Source organism: Miscanthus floridulus, chromosome 5 (assembly GCF_019320115.1).
Source record: "Miscanthus floridulus cultivar M001 chromosome 5, ASM1932011v1, whole genome shotgun sequence".
Lineage (NCBI taxonomy): Eukaryota > Viridiplantae > Streptophyta > Magnoliopsida > Poales > Poaceae > Miscanthus > Miscanthus floridulus.
In genome coordinates, this window is record NC_089584.1 from 144,144,943 (window position 1) to 144,162,113 (window position 17,171).

The window sequence follows — 17,171 nt, forward strand, 5'->3', positions numbered from 1 at the left end:
GAGTATGCTCATATTTAGGTTGTGTCTATCGGGCAACTCAAAATAGTTCCTCCGTATAGGTAGTCTGTTGGAGGCTAATTTTAGGTCTCTATTACCCATTTTAGATTTTGTTGTTCATATGAGTCTCTTGTTGGAAACAGTCTAAGCTAAACTTTAAAAGTTGAAAATTAATGCAATATCAAGATATGTTTCAATGATAATTTAATACATTCATTTGATGCTTTAGATGTTGACGGATCGTTTTATAAAATTTATCAAAATTAGATCATTTTTGTTTATTACAAAGCTAAATTTTCCTAAATTTAGAATGGAGGGAATATGGTGAAAAAATAGGATTATAAAGTGTATTACAGTTTACAATTGAGAAAATATGGTGGCGAAAAAATGGAATTCAAACCGCGTTCCCTTTTTCCGTTGTGGTATAGGTGGCTCACTATCCCTTGATGCATTATCTCTATGCAAGTTTTTTATTCTACCTGTTTTAAATTATAAGTTGTTTTGACCTTTTAGATATTCAGTTTTTGTTATGTGTCTTAGGAATGATGTGTATCTAAGTATATAGAAAAAAAAAACTATGTACTAAAAAGCTTTTATAATTTAGAATGGAGCAAATGCATGGTTTAAAACTTAAATTATGTGGTTAGTGGAGAAATTGAGAGGAGAACCAAGTACATGTACTAGTGATTTCTTGTGTGAAACTCCATATCAATATGGTATAAAAGTTTCATTTTTCGTTCCACCGTAGTAACCTTTTTTCAAAACATGTCCACATTTTGTACTGCCAAAATTTAGCATCTGGGGCGTGAGCACACAGCGACACGCCAACGCACGGGGAGTCCGCACGCGCACCAAACCTCCTCCCATGCCCGAAGTCCGATCCCCTCCCCTTCCGCTCCGCTTCCCAGTTCCCCCACTCCCCAACTCCACCGCGCTCCAGTCTCCTCCGCGTCTCGCCGCTTTCCCCTCCGCCCGGGCGCCGCGCCCGCCCGCCCGCGCCGCGGCCCCTCCCGATCCCGTGGACGTCCTCGCGTCGCAGGCGGCGGGCTGCACGACAGGTGAGCTCCTCCCACGCGCCCCCTCTCTCTAGTCCCTGTCTCTGTCAGTCGGTGCCCAGTTCCTCGACCAGCCGCAGTCTGTCGGCGCTGCTCGCCTTCCCTTTGCCCTCGCTCCCGTAGTCCCCTCCCAGCGCGCTTCTAGGACCGCGTACCGTCGCGATTGCCTCGCGGTGAGAGTGGGAGTGTGGGACAATTCTCGGCGCTTATCAGCGCAAGATGCAGCTGTGCTCGCAGATGCCAGTGCTCTCAGCAAGTGCTTCGCGCCACTCATAGCAGGCTAGCACCTTTTAGTTCCCTTGAGAAGCTGTAAGGATCTAGCGGCCTCATCTTGAGCACATGTATTTCCGGTCCAGTGGCTTCATTCCTGGCTCGCCCAAAAGAAAGAGAATGTGTACTCTATACAAAAATTAAGTGTGGCATTTTGGGTTACAGCTGTGTCTCCTAGTCTCTCTATCTTTCTTTCAGTTAGTATTCATGCACCAACCTGCCACGGGTAGTAGAATGCACTCATGAATTGATGCAGTAGTTGAATTTTGGGCGCATAGCACGAAATCCGTAATGCAGTTATGAGCTCTGCACGATTACAACTTACAGACCCATGGTATTGTCCCTGTAACTAGGAAACTGAATAAAAGAAGTCTGTATGGTAATTTTGTCTCCTGATTGGTTTTGTAGGTAAGTTTTTTGTCCCCTTCTCAACGCAGTAATCAAAAGGTGATTCCTTTGTGTTCGTTGACTGCAGCTTAGGGAATGTTTTACCTGTATTGTTCATGGTAAACTCAGAGTTTCCATCTACTGCCTGGAAACGTGAACTTGTTTCAGTTCCATCTTTTGTGTCAACCAATTTCTTGTACAGAGGGACAACAGCACCTATTCCGAAGGTATTTCCTGAAAACCTTATTTCATTGTCATTTGGATAGTCGCCATTATGATCACATCTTAGATGTGGAAGCTACAGAACTTGTTCTATGTGTTTGTTTAGTTGTATTCTGATACTTTGCATTTGTACCTTTTCCAGTGAATTATGGGTGGGTTCTGCTGCTGCCTCAGTACTGAAGATTTTGAGGAATATGTCTATCCAAACAACCCTATCTATAGGCAATGCATATCCTTGAGGCAAATTTTCCACAACATTTTTGGCGGGGGTAATATGAACTTTTATCCATATTTTCAAGTATACTCTAGGATCTAACCAACTGATCCAAAATGTCACATGTTACATTGATTGATATGTGGATTTTGATACTTCTGACTCCATGCAACTGCTGCCAGTAGCATGTTCATGTGATTTAGTTCTAACTGGTGGGGATTTAGATACTCACCGCTAGTTTTCTTTTTCTTTTCTTTTTTTCAAAATGGTACATTTTTCTGTTTTCTGTCAAGAAATATCCTTTTTGACCGCATGATGTTACAAACTGAAGAGTACTTTATTCCTCTTTTAGAGTATTAGATACAGCGCTAAAAGGAAACGGAGTCATAGTGAACATTCTGTAGTACTATGAAACCCAAAACAGCAAAGCTTGTTGAGACAATGTAAACATGGATGAGCAAGGGTAGGCACATTTGACATGGCTAGGTTGACCTGCTGGTGTTCTTTTACAAGTTCTATTGTAGAGAAATTATGTTGTGCATCTTAATGGCACTTCCATAGTATTTTCTATGTCCATTTTCTTATGTAAGGTAGTATTTTCTATGTCCATTTTCATATGTAAGGTTTCTTCTAACTACAGTATTTCCTTCTATGTAGTATACTGCAACATTCCAAAGGCTTGAGTCTAGGCCAAACAACCCAGCCCAAGGGGTTGCTCCACTGGGATCCACTAATCCAAGTGTCAACATAAATGACAATTCACTCTCTGAAACTTATCACCTTGTTTCTAGACCACTTCCATATGATACTGATCCTAGATATGCCCGTGTTCAAAGAGAGGGATTAGTCTCCAGGCGTGAGAAATCCATAAATCTTGCACAAGAAGAGTCACTAGCCCTTAGACGAAATGGCAGCAGCTCTGGTATTGAGCATTTAGCTGCTCAGAAGAAACGCAGCAGCACTGAAAATGAGGGTGAATATAAGGTCCATCGTTCTGAATCAACTAAGAGTTTGTCTGCGAAAGCTTATAGTAGCAGCTATGCAGTTGTCGCTTCAGAAGATGAGGATATCTGCCCTACTTGTCTGGAAGGTTTGTGTTCAAATAGATTTACCTAAGCAAATAGCAGTTTATCTTGGTGTCTCAATATTTTTTCAACAATTCATTATTATTAATTCACTGTGTAGAATACACGCCAGACAATCCAAAAATTATAACCAAGTGCTGTCACAATTTTCATCTTGGTTGTATTTATGAATGGATGGAGAGAAGTGATACATGCCCAATTTGTGGAAAGGTATGATACTGATGGTTCTGCACTCTTCTAGTTTTCACATCTCAGGCAGAGATCATAATCACTAATCACATATCATCAGTTCTTAAGGTGTAATTTTATTTGTTGAGCTGACAATTTCTCCTCCAACCTGATTACACTGCAGGAAATGGAGTTTTGCGAGAGCCCGTGATAGCCTTTTGATTTACATGATCTCACATCGGAGCAAGGGAAAGGGTCTACAGACTACAGTATGGGATGCTGGAGAATTGTAAATAATAGTTATTCCTTATGAGATGTCCAAATAGATCTCTTTCTCGAGATCAGTTTCTTACATGTACTGAAATGATTATCTGTCTTAAAATTCATGCTAGAATTTGCTTGCCCATTCTTTGTTATATTTGCAAATGGATGCTCATGGATTGAAGCACAGATATAACCTGATCATAGTGATTGTTTGTTGGTTGTTGTAGCCGATCTCATGATGAATCTTTTACCAAAGCGCGTAGAAGTGCTATGAGCATCCTGTTGCAAGCCATCAAGAACAGATTATCGCATAGTGCATATAAATGCAATAGCAAACCATGAGCTTAAGTTCAGTTCAAAGTGGCAACTATGAACCATCAGGCCTCATCAAAGATTCACCAGCCACATATAATGTTTTGGGTAAAATAGAATTTACATTTCCCAGATGAACATTCCATAAAACAAAGAGGACGCATACAGACTAAAATAACTTGCTCAAAATTATTTATCAGATACCCGCATAGCAGTTACAAGCTATGAACATTGGTTACACAATGACGTCCAGGCAAGCCTAAAATACAAAGCCGATTCAGAAAATTGAGAGCAAAGGTACATAACATCGTAAAAATTAAGAGAGCCAGCAAGCTAGCATTTTATTTAGTAAAATCGTTCACCCGCCGGTACCCAACCACTTCAGTTCTACACACTTGCCGTCTTGAGGCTGTTGCCCTTCTCTTGCAGGCTCACAAGTAGGCTGTCAAAGCTCTTCTTAAAGGAGTCCACGCCTTCAAGCTCAAGCTGCTTTCCGACCTCTTCCCAGTCAATGCCAAGCTTCTCCAAGGCGCTGTATACACCTTCCGCCTCAGACACATTAGCATCAACTGTCCTTGAAACAGTGCCATGGTCTATGAATGCCTGCAAAGCTTGGTCGGGCATCGTGTTGACCTGAAAGAGAATCACTCCAGAGTTATTGTTGTGATGATAAGAAACAATGTCAATTCAAGTGGGAAACTCGTCGTGAAAACATACTGTGTCAGGTCCAATGAGACTGTCCACATAAAGAGTGTCAGGATAAGCTGGGTTCTTGACACCGGTGGATGCCCACAGCAACCTCTGTTTCTTGGCACCTTTCTTGGCCAACGCCTCCCACCTTGGGCCAGAGAATTTCTTCTGGTAGAGCTGATTTGCTAGTTTGGCCTGTGCTACGGCAGCCTGTCATAATAAAGGATGGTCACATTGCATAACTTTGTTAACAGTTTAAAAGTTCTAACATTAAGAGGCAGTTAATTATAGTTTTATTTACCTTTCCTCTCAAGGCAAGTGCCTCAGGTGTTCCAATCTTCTCGAGCATTTTGTCAATAAGGGTGTCGACTCGGCTGACAAAGAAGGATGCAACACTGGTAACTCGGGATAAGTCACTCAAACCAGAAGCCTCTAGCCCATCAAGGTAAGCATCAATCACAGCCTCATATCTCGCAATAGAGAAAATAAGCTGCAGTGACAGAAACGAATTTGTGATCAATAAGCTTATCACAGCAATTACACTATAGATTTTTACCACAACCATATGAAAGCAGGGGCAAGGCAGTGCTCAGCAATTACCGTGACGTTGACGCTAATGCCATTAGCGATAACTTCCTGGATGGAAGGAACACATTCCGCAGTAGCAGGGATCTTTATGTAGACATTGGGGCGGTTGACCACTTTGTGCAACCACTTTGCTGCTTCAACAGTTCCTTGGGTGTCATTTGCCAACCTAGGAGACACCTCCACGGAGACATACCCATCAGCCCCATTGGTCTCGTTGTAGATAGGCTCAAAAAGTTTGCACGCGTCTTGAATATCCTTTATAACGAGTTCCCAGTAAGCGCTCTCCGCGTCCTTTCCACCCGAAATGAGCTGCTTGAACTGATCATCATATGCGCTGGACGATGAAATAGCCTTTTGGAAAATCTGCATCGTGTTGAGAACATGGTCAGGAGTGAATGCACAACTATGCAAGCGATCAATCGACCATACAATGCAAAGCAAAAGCTGGAAATGGAGGATTACCGTAGGGTTGCTGGTGACTCCACGAACACCGCTGGCAATAAGGGGGAGCAAGTCGGTGACAGGGCGGCAGAGGTTGTCGTACCACGGGGACAGGCCCTGGAGCTCGTAGAGATCATGAAGCGCGGTCTTCTTGGTCGGAGCACCATTTCCTTCCTTGGCAGAAGCCATCGCCCTGGAAATTGCAATTCAACGAGTAAGGTCATGTCCACAGGTTAGTTGGACTGCAAAAGAGTGGTGTGCACAAAGGCATTCATATTATCCCTCTTGAAACAAGGGTGGTGTATGCAGCTAGAATTCTTTCGACCATAATGGAAACCGTCGGTGCTTTTGGCAGCGTGTGTGCTGCTGCTGCTATCAAGAGGTCTACTACAGCAGGAGCGAGTCAGCGACACGGGAGGAGGAAGCTCCGGGCACGGCAGTCACGGCAACCCCCACCTCCACACGGATCTCGCACCCGCACGGCGAGTGGTCCGAGTGGAGATGCTGGTATGCCAGAAGGCTCCAACCCGTCCATTTCCCAATCGAACGGCCGCAGAAACGTACAGGAGGAGGCTCCATTCAGGACCAGATCGCGGGGTCCGCCCCTAGCCACGTCAGGCCAGGCGGCGTGGTGGGCTACGCTCCAAATCGACGCGGCAGAACACCAGCCCGCGATTCTAGCCTAAGATGCCATCGATCTCCTACCCGAAGAATCGAAAGCACGCAAGGAACGGACAGCTCGAATCAAATTTATCAAACCTCGCGAGAATTAACCACCCACTGACTCAAGCATGGGCACGGATGCGAAGGCCAGTCTAGCCAACCAGATCGAATCCAATTCCACAGATTAGATAGAGCGCGCAGGCGCGGAAGAGGAGAGGGGGAAGGAAGTGGGGGAGGGTGGAGTCAGAGTCACGCACATGATGGGGCTCCTGGCTCGCCCGGCGACGGAGACGCTGACCCGGCGCGGGGAGGGGGCGAAGGCGAGGGCGGCGGTGCGGAGGGACGCCGGCCGGAGCGGCGCCGCCGCCGGCCGGGGTGCGGCTAGCTTGGACACCGTGCCGGTCATCGCCGCTCGTCGGGGTTGTTGGTGGGAAGTGCGAGGAAGAGCAGATGGGATGGGTTGGTTGGCCGGTCGCTCAGGGGGGTCGTTGCGAGGTTTTGCTGCTCGTCAGCATCCATAAGTAGCAGACGCCTCCGTGTGTTTCCGCCCGCCGCTTTTACACGGACAACCCTGCTCGATGTTTATTTTCGTCCAAACACAAAGACGCAGCTGACTTCTATTCTCTCTCGCGAATTACACGCTCATGTATATTTACTCTCTATATAAACATAGTGCTGGTTTAGTTCCCAAAAACTTTCTCAAAAAATGCTACAGTAGCCATCACATCGAATTTTGCGATACGTGCATGGAACATTAAATGTAGACGAAAAAAAACTAATTACACAGTTTGGTGGGAAATTACGAGACGAACGTTTTGAGCCTAATTAGTCTATGATTGAACAATAATTGCCAAATAAAAACGAAAGTGCTACAGTAGCCAAATTTCCAAAAATCACGAACTAAACACAGCCATAGATACACGCACGTACAAACGGGGGCGGAGCTAGAGCAAATTTGAGAAGGTGTGCTTGCATGAGTGTAAGGTCTTTTGACATGAAGATGCAATATACGGTGAAAATTTAGCTCTTATCACTGTTTTTTAATTTTCCTATGGGTGTGGCTGCACCCAACACAATGAACGTAGATCTGCCCCTGCATACAAACTCTAACAAGTATCTTCGAAAGACTGAGCTAGCATTGATTAACGAAGTTCTCTTCTAAATTGCATAGTAACACTCAGAAACACGTACTTATATTTACTCCTTATGAACACACACGTCTCCCAAAGAAAAAAAACACTGGTAGATCATGAAAAAAATCCAAAAAAAAACGAACAACCGTTCCAAGTCGACTACTTAGAATCGAATGGGTAGATTCCACCAAAAGAAAACTAACCATCTAGATTACGCTGTGTTCACCTCTTTGGTCTTCCCATTGCTTCCTCCTCCACTATCTGGCATAGTCAGCGCTTATTTAGATCTTTATAGGCTAACTTTACAAAGTTTAGCTCAAGTGCATCTAATATAAACAGAAGGGGCTAACAGTAGATTAGTCGTGGCTAGGTATTAGCCTAGTATAGCTAGCTAAAAAGAGCTAATAATTTATTACTAGAGATGTATGCATCTATTACTCGATATCTAAATATGTCTGGTCTAAGTTTTAGGTTCGACTAACAATTACCTTTAGCTGCCAAGCAGTCGTTCGCACGTCTCCTCACATGTGAAACAACACAAGAAATTAAGATTCGATGAGTTCCATGAAACGCAACTGATGTACACCACAAGCCATCTTCTTCCTCCTCCTTAGACTGAAAGCGACCATCCAGGTTTTTGACAATGTTTGGAGAAATAGGATGTATGTAGCAAAACTGAAACATCCATCCTTTTCTTCTATAAAAATGGTTGCAAATGGGGAAAGAGGAGTGGGTTGGTGGCGTAATTGATGCGTAGGGTTGTTCAAGATATTTTCGACGTTTCACACACACAAACATGCTTGACCTTGATGGATATACTGTGACATGACTTAGTTTAAGAGTTCGACATAGTTTTAAGGAAAAAGTCTATTTTTGGCCCTCCAACTATGGCTGCAGTTTTGTTCTAACCCTCTAACTCCAAAACCAGACACACGCAGTCCCTTAACTCTAAAAACCGTTTAAAATTGGCCCTCACGCCCATTTGACCCGCCACGACCCCGCCTGTCAGGCCTTTCCCTCTCACCGCCAGGTTGGGACCACTTGTCATCCCCCACCCTCTCTTCGCGGGCCCCGCCTATCAGGCCTTTCTCCAACCTCCCCGCCACACGTCGTTGCCACCACGGTGGCCAGCACAGGCAGTGCTAGGCATGGCTGCTGCTCTTGCTGCTCGTGCCATGGCTCGCTGCTCGCCCACACGGGCCCCGTGTCCTGCTCGTCGCTCGCCTATGCCGCCGCGGTGCCCTGCTCGCTGCTCGCCCGCGCGGCGTCGACACCCCGCTCGCCACTCACCTGCGCTGTCGCGGTGCCCTGCTCGTTGCTCGCTCGCGCGGCCACGTCCTGGGCTGGAGCTTCGCCATGGAAGGCGTAGCAGCCCCACCGCTGGACACCTTTAGGCTACCGTCGTTGTCGCTTTTGGGGCGTTATTCTTCGCGCTACTCGTCGGCGGGCGTTCTTCCTGTACGTCCGGTCTCCGCACGTTGTTCACGTTCGCTGGCTCGTCGCCGATGCCAAGGCCGCCTCCGCTACAGCCAAGTTGTGCAAGTTTTGCGTGCGGCCGTCGCCTCTGCAACTATGGCTGCAACACGGCGAGCACCTAGGCAGAGCCAATAGGCACTCCTTTCCTTCAATTGAGGCTCCAGGTGACCCGTAGGCCTCAACGCCTGTGTCCAAAACTCACGGCGGAGTCCGTACCGTGACTAAGCGCACGACGAAGCTCTAGGCGGCTGTTGCTTGCTTTGCTATGTGTGCGCGCTGGGAGGGAAGGGGTGCCGAGCATGCGTTGTAGCCTGCTCAGCCTGCTCGGCTGTGCTACGGTTCTGGGGCCTCAGCGGAGCAGGCCCCCGCGTGAGCTGGGCGGCAATGGCGCTCGGCATGGATCCTTCTTCACGCTCGCCCATCTCCGCGCTCATAGCAGAGCAGAGCAGTTCTTCACAGATTGTGCTCGCCCATCTCCGCGCTCACCGTGCTCATAGCCAGAGGTCCCCTGCTCACCCACGCTTAGCATCACGTGCTTAGCCCCTCCGTGTTGCCCAGCTTGAAGAAGAGGAAAGGCGAGCGATTTCGTGATGCAGAGAGAGATTTGGTGGTGCGCCGCCGTGCTTCTTGTATTAGCTTGAAGCAAAGATATTTGGGGCTGCTTGTATTAGCGTGAAGCAGAGAGAGATTTGTTGACCATAGCTCGATCGGAGGTGAAGAAGGACTGCTCTGCTCTGCTCCGAGCACGACGAGCACAGAGATGGGCAAGCATGGTGAGCACAATCCATCGCGCTTCTCTGCTCCGAGGACACCACTACGAAGACGGTGCTTCTCTACTCCGAGGTTTGACGCACGAGGACGGCGGAGCATGCGGCTGGCAGCAAGTGCACACGCCTCGGTATCCACCGTGCACACTGGCGAGGTCGAAGGGGCATGGCTTGGTGCAGATGCCAAACGAGGCCAGGGTCATGACATCCGGCGTGCGGGGATGACAGAGGAGCTCTGCTGGGGTCCACGCCGCGCCACACGAGCCCGTTGCCACGACGGTCAAGCAGATGCAGGCCACCGCTCCTCCCACCGCGGACCATTGGAGGAGGAGATGCGGGCCGCCCCGCTGGAGGAGGAGCAAAGCAGATGCAGGTGAGATGGGAGGTGAGGAGGAGCAGAGCAGATGCGTCGCCGAGGTGCACCGGAGGAGGAGCAGAGCGGATGCGTCGGCGAGGAGCACCGGAGGAGGAGCAGAGCGGATGCGTCGGCGAGGAAGGAGGGGTGCACGGGTGAGATGGGAGGTCGGGGAAAGGCATGACCGGTGGGGCCCGTGAAGAGAGTTGTCCGTCTGCTCGCCGGAGTCCCGCGCCTTCGCCGCCGCCTCTGCTCCCTCTTCTTCCTCCTCCTCTCCTTTGCTCTCTGCTCTGCCGTCGTCGCCGCGCCCTACTCCACCGCGCCTCTGCTCTCCCTTTCTCCCCCAGCTCTGCCCTGCCCTTTTCTCCCCTGCCGCTGCACGCGGACAACAACTCTGCCCTGCCCCACCCCTGCTCTGTTTCCCCGCTCCACTCTCGCTCTCTCACACGCCAAGCGTTGCCGTGAAGAGAGGGAGGGGGATGACAGGTGGTCCCAACCTGGCGGTGAGAGGGAAAGGCCTGACAGGCGGGGTCGTGGCGGGTTCACTGTGCAGAAACCACGGTCGAATGGGCGCGAGGGCCAATTTTAAACGGTTTTAAGAGTTGAGGGACTGCGCGTGTCTGGTTTTGGAGTTAGAGGGTTAGAACAAAACTGCAGCCATAGTTGGAGGGCCAAAAATGGACTTTTTCTAGTTTTAATGTCATTTCACAATATTAGCATTTTATGTGTCCATCTCTTTTATGGCATAGTATAGTCTGTCAAAAACACTTGTCACGTCTAATTTTGCAAGGCAGCCATGCATATCTTTCATAATTGATTTTATGTAGAATATATATTCACAAAATACTTCACACTTTTTTTTGCAAGCATTTGTATAATTTATATGTCTTAAAACTAGATAATTTAAAATTGTTGATGTTTGTAGTTTTTAATATTTCACTAAATTATGTCATAAGTGACATGTACAAAGTACAGTAGCAGTTTTCGTACTAATTGTGTATCAGGTTTGACAAATACTCCGGCGAACAATGAAGCAAGAATTTATTAGGAAACACCGGTGAACAATGTACTAATAATAAATAATAATCAAGCGAAAGTCATGGTACCAGGAAGTGTCTATTTAAAAGAGAATTTAACACTAGGGAGCTCAGTACAATCTTGCTTATTTAGCGTATGTATTTGAAATTCAATTCGTGCCCAAGGCCCAAGGGATGTATGTATGCATTTAGGTCCGTGGTGTTTATTGTATTCATGCTTCAAGTCAATGGCATCGTAACGTGAAGGCAAACGTGACGCAAGCAAAATGCAAATGGCGGACTTGGGGCGGCCGTTGGACCAACGAAAAGTCCAACAACCCTGATGGGCCCCCTGGCTGCGACACAGACGAGTCGCAGGCTCGCAGCCAGCCCGAGAGATGCGCACAGGATGACAGCAGGCGGCTGCATCCGCGATGCCAAAAAACGTCTAGGTTCTCTTGTGCTGGGAAAGTGGGAAATACTAAAAATACGACCATTCGAAGATAGGAGTAACTCAAGTATGTGACCATACATTTTAAAACCACCTAATGTTTGTATGAGTAATCCATCATAGGTTTAATCATTAGATCTAGAATTATTTATATTTAAATTTAAACTGTACTGCGTAGCAATACTTGCAATGCCGTTGAATCGTGGAAATTTAACGGGAGCAAACGGCAAACGGCCCTGAAGGGGGGGAATTGAAGAAAGCTGCATCGAAATCCAACGGGCTCACGCAGAAATGCCCCCCTGTACTTGGGCTTCGTAGAAGGCCACTCCATCGGTGCGCTGCCTGAAACTTGACCCATCCCAAGAGCCACATGAGTACTTGACCCTTTGCAGCATTGCATTGACAGTCTGCCGGTCAGCCGTGCTGGGCTCAACCCGCCCAGCATGAGCATACCAACAACTGGTGGACGACGCCCCTACTGACAACTGAAAGAACATCCAGATCAGGGTCTTCTGCGATTCTGCTGTTCAGAGTTCAGGTTTGCTTGCAAAGATCCTTTTTTTACATCTTCTGTCAGTTGCAGAGCTGACCTTCCGATTGCCTTCCCTTCGAACAGCTTTGACGGATGTACTGTACAGTGCAGTACAGCCAGATCAAACAAAAAAAATCACAAACACAGCTCGATTGCAAACACAAAATCACATCAGATTTGAACCATCGATGTACTTTAGGCATGTATTGCAGCGATCGGGTGTTTTATTCACTCCTCACCTCCTAAATCCAGTCACATTTAGTATTATTTAATCACTCTTTACCTAAACACTTTGACTAAATAGGACTAAATGGACTTTAGCCAGCTAGTCATTTAAATGTACTAAATAGGGCTAAACCCTACCTTTTAATCAGGTTGCCTTACCTTTTACCCACTTAGGAGCCAAACACCCTGACTAAAACGGCTTTTAATTCATCAAACCAAACAAAAGGTGATTAAAGTTTAGGAGGTGACTGAGGTGCCTAAACTTTAGGAGGCGAAAATAAAAGCCCTTAATCTGAACAACACTGGGCTGCTGCTTCTCACATCTCCCGACGAATATACCCTCTATATATTATATATTGCTGCTGCATGAAACGGTCCGTGGTACAAAAACTAATGCGTGATACACCCATCCATCCATCGATGTCAAATCAAATAGAACAAAAGAAACAACGAACATGAACAGATTGCACAAGTCCACACTACCACGGTTTGAGGTCGCTCTCGAGTCCGGCATCCCAGTCGAGCGCCTTCTCCCCGGGCTGGAGGAACACGCCCTCGCCGTGCGGCAGCTTGCGCGCCAGCCCGTTGAGCACCTGGTGGAAGGCGTCCCCGTGCCTGGCGGGCTGGTGGAACAGCAGCGCCTGCTTCACCGAGTCCCGCGCCAGCAGGCGCTGCCTCCGGAGTATGTCAGCGAGCGGGATGGAGGTGAGGATGGAGTCGAGCCGCGGCACGTCGCGCTCCGCCACGAACACGCTGATGTCCTCCCATGGGATGGCGTCCGCGAAGGGCAGCACGATGTCGTCGGCGATGATGACGGGGATGCACCCGAACACCACCGCCTCCACCAGCCGGGGGCTCCACGGCGCCCACCCCAGCGGGCACAGGCAGAAGATGGCGCGCTGCATGTCCTCGTAGTACGTGGACGGGTGCTCCGTTGAGATGTCGAACAGCGGGTTGTCCTTGAAGTTCTCCCACACCGACGCGCGCGCGCCCCTGGCGTAGTACCCTCCCTCGGGGTCGTTGCCCATGTCGTAGAAGAGGCCACGGAAGTAGACGAAGATGGAGCGCGGCGTGCCCGGGTTGATGAGGTGCGCCTGCATCTTGTGCGGGTCGGCGTAGGGTGGCACGGTGATGGACCCGTCCTGCAGGCACACGTGGTTCCGCTGCCCGAACGTCTGCACCAGCGTCGCGCGACGGAGCAGCGGCAGGATGCCACGCTCCATGGCGCGCTCCTCCTGGTAGTGGAAGCACGCGCCGAAGTCGTGCGGGGTCAGGAAGAAGTGGTCGGCGCCGTCCGTCCGGTTCCAGAACGGCCACGTCGTCGCCACGTACCGGATCGCGCTCCGCATGATCCGCGGCGCACGGAACGGCAGCGGGAAACCCTGCGGCGTCAGGTCGCAGGTCGTGTACACGGGCGTGTAGAACCAGTCGGCCTCCTCAGGGTCCAGCGTCCGCACCGCGCTCGACAGCAGGAACTGGTGCATGAAGATCTCCGCCGCGAACATGTGGTGCAGGCACCGGCTGTCCTTGTCCAGCAGCATCTTGTTGTACTTGCGCGGCATCTCGTACACGAACACCTTCAGCTTCCCCACGGGATCGTCGTCCAACACGCCCACCGCGTTCCCTGGCATGGCAAAGCATCGTTGGTTTGTTTGTGTTTGTTCATTCATTCACATTAGGAGAAAGCAAATCAATTTGGGCATGTTTGTTCTTCTCTCACACACACAAGGAAAAAAAAGGATGCAATTCTACATTTATTCCTTGTCATCAAAATTTCTGTAAAGTCTGATCAAGCTTATAGAAACAGGAAAGCTCTACAGCACTCAAGTGTTTCTCGAGCTCTCAACACTCGATTCGATCTCTTCTTCAAATCTGGCCTCTCCCCCTCTTATTCTCCAAGTCCGGCGGGCTTAGAAGGGGCTCGAGAGAGACAGGCCGGCCAGGCGGTGGGGATAGCGAGAGGGCGGCGTTAGGGTTCCGGCGGCCGGATGAGGTCAAGGCGGGGGCACCCATGGCCATAGCGGCAGCGGGAGGGGAAGGAGGAGACTGCTGCAGGCGTAGTAGGGTCTTGTCGGAGGTCCACGGCCGCGGAGCTACGGCGAGACCCTACCATGCCGCGGCGGGGCGGTGGGTGGCGATAGTGCGTCAAGAGGTGGAAGAACAGTGAAACAAAAATTTGAGTGCTCCAACACTCGAGCACTCGGTAGACAGACTACATAAAACCGAGATAAAATAAGTATACTATGAAAATATATCTTATGATGGACCTAATGATATTTATTTGATATATAAACTATCATATTTTTTTTTAAAATGATCAAAACCAAAATGGTCTGTCTTGGCTCTACGTTAGAATTGAATTCTTCTTCGGATCAAAGGGCACTACAGTAAATAAATGAATTCATATAGCTGTTATCATCGATGCAATGCGCCTAAAATGTGCAGAATGATGGGATCTCTGCAGTGATTCAAAATGGATATATAAAAGGTGGAATATGATTATACTAGTAACCACTCCAGTACTAGGGCATAAAAAGACATGAGTACCGCTGAGTACAACAAATCTTGGTGGAGTTGTTGCTTTCGGCAGTCCACCAACCACAAAAAATTTGAACTTTAATCAATAAAATACCGATCCCTTTCAAGTGGTGTCTACTTTAATGATATACGCTATTCTCATCCCCTCCTTTCCTTATCGGCACACACAAATCTGGTTGTTAGCATGTCCGGTTTTCAAGGGAAAAAAGAAGAAGAAGAGAAAACCGCTTGAAGGCGCTAGTGGTCAGTTCAGTTGAGCGAGTGGACGGCCACCGCTCAATCTAGCTGCCACTTATCCTTTGTTTATGGCTGTATCACAACAGTTCCAGTTCTTGCATTGCAATGCCCTCAAATATATATAAAAAAGGAACAAAAGCTCTTGCAATCCAGGCATTGGAATGCAAATCTTATCACAAGTTAGGCGCCACACTACAGCAGTTGTCCCCACAGGAGTTGCCAATTCTGGAAGCTGTTGCTCGTTCGGAAAACGAATTCTGGAAGGTGCTGCTTGATCCTAGCTTAGCAGTGCAGTGGATGCGTGGTTGGGAAGAAGATGGTACAGTGCTACAGATCTGAACCTTGATGCACACTGATAATCGGGGAATACTACATGCTGCTCGTACTACAAGCAACTACGTACTTTTAATGAGCAAGCATGATGCAACGCAATGTAGGATGAAGGAGAGCTGCTGTTCCTGCTAGTGTACAACTTGGCTTCACCTAACAACCGATCGATCTCTTCTGCAAAACTTAGCTTCACCTAACAACCAACCGATCTCTTCAACCGAAACAGTATTTTTCGGTCAGTTTGAGCGGCGAACGGGCCGAGCATGCTGCATTGCTTGATGCAGTCGGAGACGGAAGCATTTACTCCTGCTGAGTACGTACAGCGGCTACTGTAGTACTCGCTATACGATTTGCAGGTACAGGCGTACAGCTGGTGCCAGGCAGAGCGGCCACACGGTGGGTCACAGGGCACACGCGGCTACCGTTAGAGACAGCCACAGCAACCACGGCTGCCCGATCCCAGAAGGAGAGGCTGCCGATTCCAATTCCCGAGCTGCGTGCAGACCAGGCGGAACGGCAGCGAGCGGGAGACCCGGGGCGGGGCCATGAGCTGTCGGGCGGCGGCGGCACGAGGCAAGGCACCGGCAGGGAGCGCGATCAATTCGGGCGCGGATCGCGCCGGCATTGCGGTCGGGAGGAGCTCGCGCGGCCAAATCTGAATCTCGAGGAGGGGGCAGGGATACAGATGGGCTGGCTGGTACGAGTTCCGGCGGCGAGCTTTGCGATACCGCGGACGAATTCGGAATGAAAGAGCAGGAGGAGGGCACGCACCTGAGATCCTGCCGGGCTTGTGATGCTGCTGCAACGGTGGCGCCGCCGCGACGCAGGTGGCGACGAGCAGAATAGCGACCACGGCGGCGGCGCGCGGCCCCATTGGGCTTGATCCTGCTGCTGCAAAAGGCGACCGAACCGAACAGGGGGAGCGCCCTGATCCCCTCTTGCTGCTGACAGAGGAGCTGCTGCTGTGCGTGCTGCTGATTACTCGCTTGCTTGAGCGGCCCTCCTCTGCTCTTCCTCCTGCCCTGTTTCTCCGCTGCGGCTGCGTGTGTGGTAGGATGTCGCCGTCAGGAGTCAGGACCCGATGACCCCGGGAGGGAGATTAGGGATGAGGTGAGGCGAGGTAGTCAAGGGCGCGGCGGTGGCGAGCCAATGGCGGAGAATTGGGGCGCGGAATCTGGTGCCGCTGATGCGCTCCGCTCGCACGCAGCACTGGCGGCAGACAGCAGGGAGGAAGGAGAGGGCGAACGGAAGGGGTTGGCTGTACAGTTTACATTTATACTATACTACTAGTACAACTTGGATGGCCTGCGCTGCGCGCGGCGGGTGGCGTGGCGTGACGCAGAAACAAAAACAAGACAGGCCCTTGGAAGGCAAAAAAGCGAGTCCGGGTCGGGATGCGGTGTTGTGCGGGTCCAATTGCGAGTCCGGGTCCGGGTCCAGGTGCGGTGTTGTGCGGGTCCAATTGCTTGCTCGCACATGCGTCATGCGTGGTTGGTTTGTGGAGACTTGTCTCAGCTCTTTAGCCTGTTTGTTTCACTGTGGCTTGTCGTAAACAATCGTAAATTTTTAGTCGAAATAGTATTTTTCTCTCACACAAACTAGCCAGCAGTACTTCTTCATGAACCAGCAACGATACGAACCAGCCAACCGAACAGGTTGCTTCTTCTTCGCTTATAATTACGGAATCACTTACCCAACTTGTAGCACTATATAATCATGTGCCTAATGATGTGCCATTGAGTAGGATGGCTGATA

At 49.3% G+C, this 17,171-nt stretch overlaps 3 protein-coding genes and 1 long non-coding RNA gene across 4 annotated transcripts; 2 read left to right on the forward strand and 2 right to left on the reverse strand.

The window, feature by feature from the left end:
- Positions 1 to 820: 820 nt before the first annotated feature.
- Positions 821 to 2,083, forward strand: LOC136451049 (uncharacterized). Its single transcript, XR_010758514.1, has 3 exons — positions 821 to 1,055; positions 1,798 to 1,936; positions 2,074 to 2,083. It is a non-coding gene; the product is annotated as an uncharacterized lncRNA (long non-coding RNA).
- Positions 2,084 to 2,156: 73 nt separating this feature from the next.
- Positions 2,157 to 3,878, forward strand: LOC136455542 (E3 ubiquitin-protein ligase At3g02290-like). Its single transcript, XM_066455523.1, has 4 exons — positions 2,157 to 2,171; positions 2,803 to 3,235; positions 3,331 to 3,440; positions 3,583 to 3,878. The coding sequence occupies exons 1-4, from the start codon at positions 2,157 to 2,159 to the stop codon at positions 3,607 to 3,609; spliced, it is 585 nt and encodes a 194-aa protein (XP_066311620.1). The 3' UTR covers positions 3,610 to 3,878.
- A 145-nt stretch (positions 3,879 to 4,023) lies between these two features.
- On the reverse strand, positions 4,024 to 6,859 carry LOC136451048 (uncharacterized). Its single transcript, XM_066451785.1, has 6 exons — positions 6,614 to 6,859; positions 5,715 to 5,886; positions 5,265 to 5,615; positions 4,966 to 5,154; positions 4,692 to 4,874; positions 4,024 to 4,607 (listed from the first exon to the last, which is right to left on the reverse strand). The coding sequence occupies exons 1-6, from the start codon at positions 6,760 to 6,762 to the stop codon at positions 4,362 to 4,364; spliced, it is 1,290 nt and encodes a 429-aa protein (XP_066307882.1). The 5' UTR covers positions 6,763 to 6,859; the 3' UTR covers positions 4,024 to 4,361.
- A 5,776-nt stretch (positions 6,860 to 12,635) lies between these two features.
- On the reverse strand, positions 12,636 to 16,700 carry LOC136451050 (probable glucuronosyltransferase Os01g0926400). The gene is made up of 2 exons (XM_066451787.1): positions 16,188 to 16,700; positions 12,636 to 13,935 (listed from the first exon to the last, which is right to left on the reverse strand). The coding sequence occupies exons 1-2, from the start codon at positions 16,288 to 16,290 to the stop codon at positions 12,791 to 12,793; spliced, it is 1,248 nt and encodes a 415-aa protein (XP_066307884.1). The 5' UTR covers positions 16,291 to 16,700; the 3' UTR covers positions 12,636 to 12,790.
- Positions 16,701 to 17,171: the final 471 nt, after the last annotated feature.

Excerpts from the sequence above, each read along its gene's own strand:
- LOC136455542 (XM_066455523.1), top strand. Across the intron at positions 3,236-3,330 it reads CTGCCCTACTTGTCTGGAAG|AATACACGCCAGACAATCCA; the intron begins GTTTGTGTTCAA and ends TTCACTGTGTAG. Across the intron at positions 3,441-3,582 it reads CATGCCCAATTTGTGGAAAG|GAAATGGAGTTTTGCGAGAG; the intron begins GTATGATACTGA and ends ATTACACTGCAG.
- LOC136451048 (XM_066451785.1), bottom strand. The coding sequence starts at position 6,762 with ATGACCGGCACGGTGTCCAAGCTAGCCGCACCCCGGCCGGCGGCGGCG. Across the intron at positions 4,875-4,965 it reads CACTTGCCTTGAGAGGAAAG|GCTGCCGTAGCACAGGCCAA; the intron begins GTAAATAAAACT and ends TTATTATGACAG. Across the intron at positions 4,608-4,691 it reads GTCTCATTGGACCTGACACA|GTCAACACGATGCCCGACCA; the intron begins GTATGTTTTCAC and ends ATTCTCTTTCAG.
- LOC136451050 (XM_066451787.1), bottom strand. The coding sequence starts at position 16,290 with ATGGGGCCGCGCGCCGCCGCCGTGGTCGCTATTCTGCTCGTCGCCACC. Across the intron at positions 13,936-16,187 it reads CAAGCCCGGCAGGATCTCAG|GGAACGCGGTGGGCGTGTTG; the intron begins GTGCGTGCCCTC and ends TTGCCATGCCAG.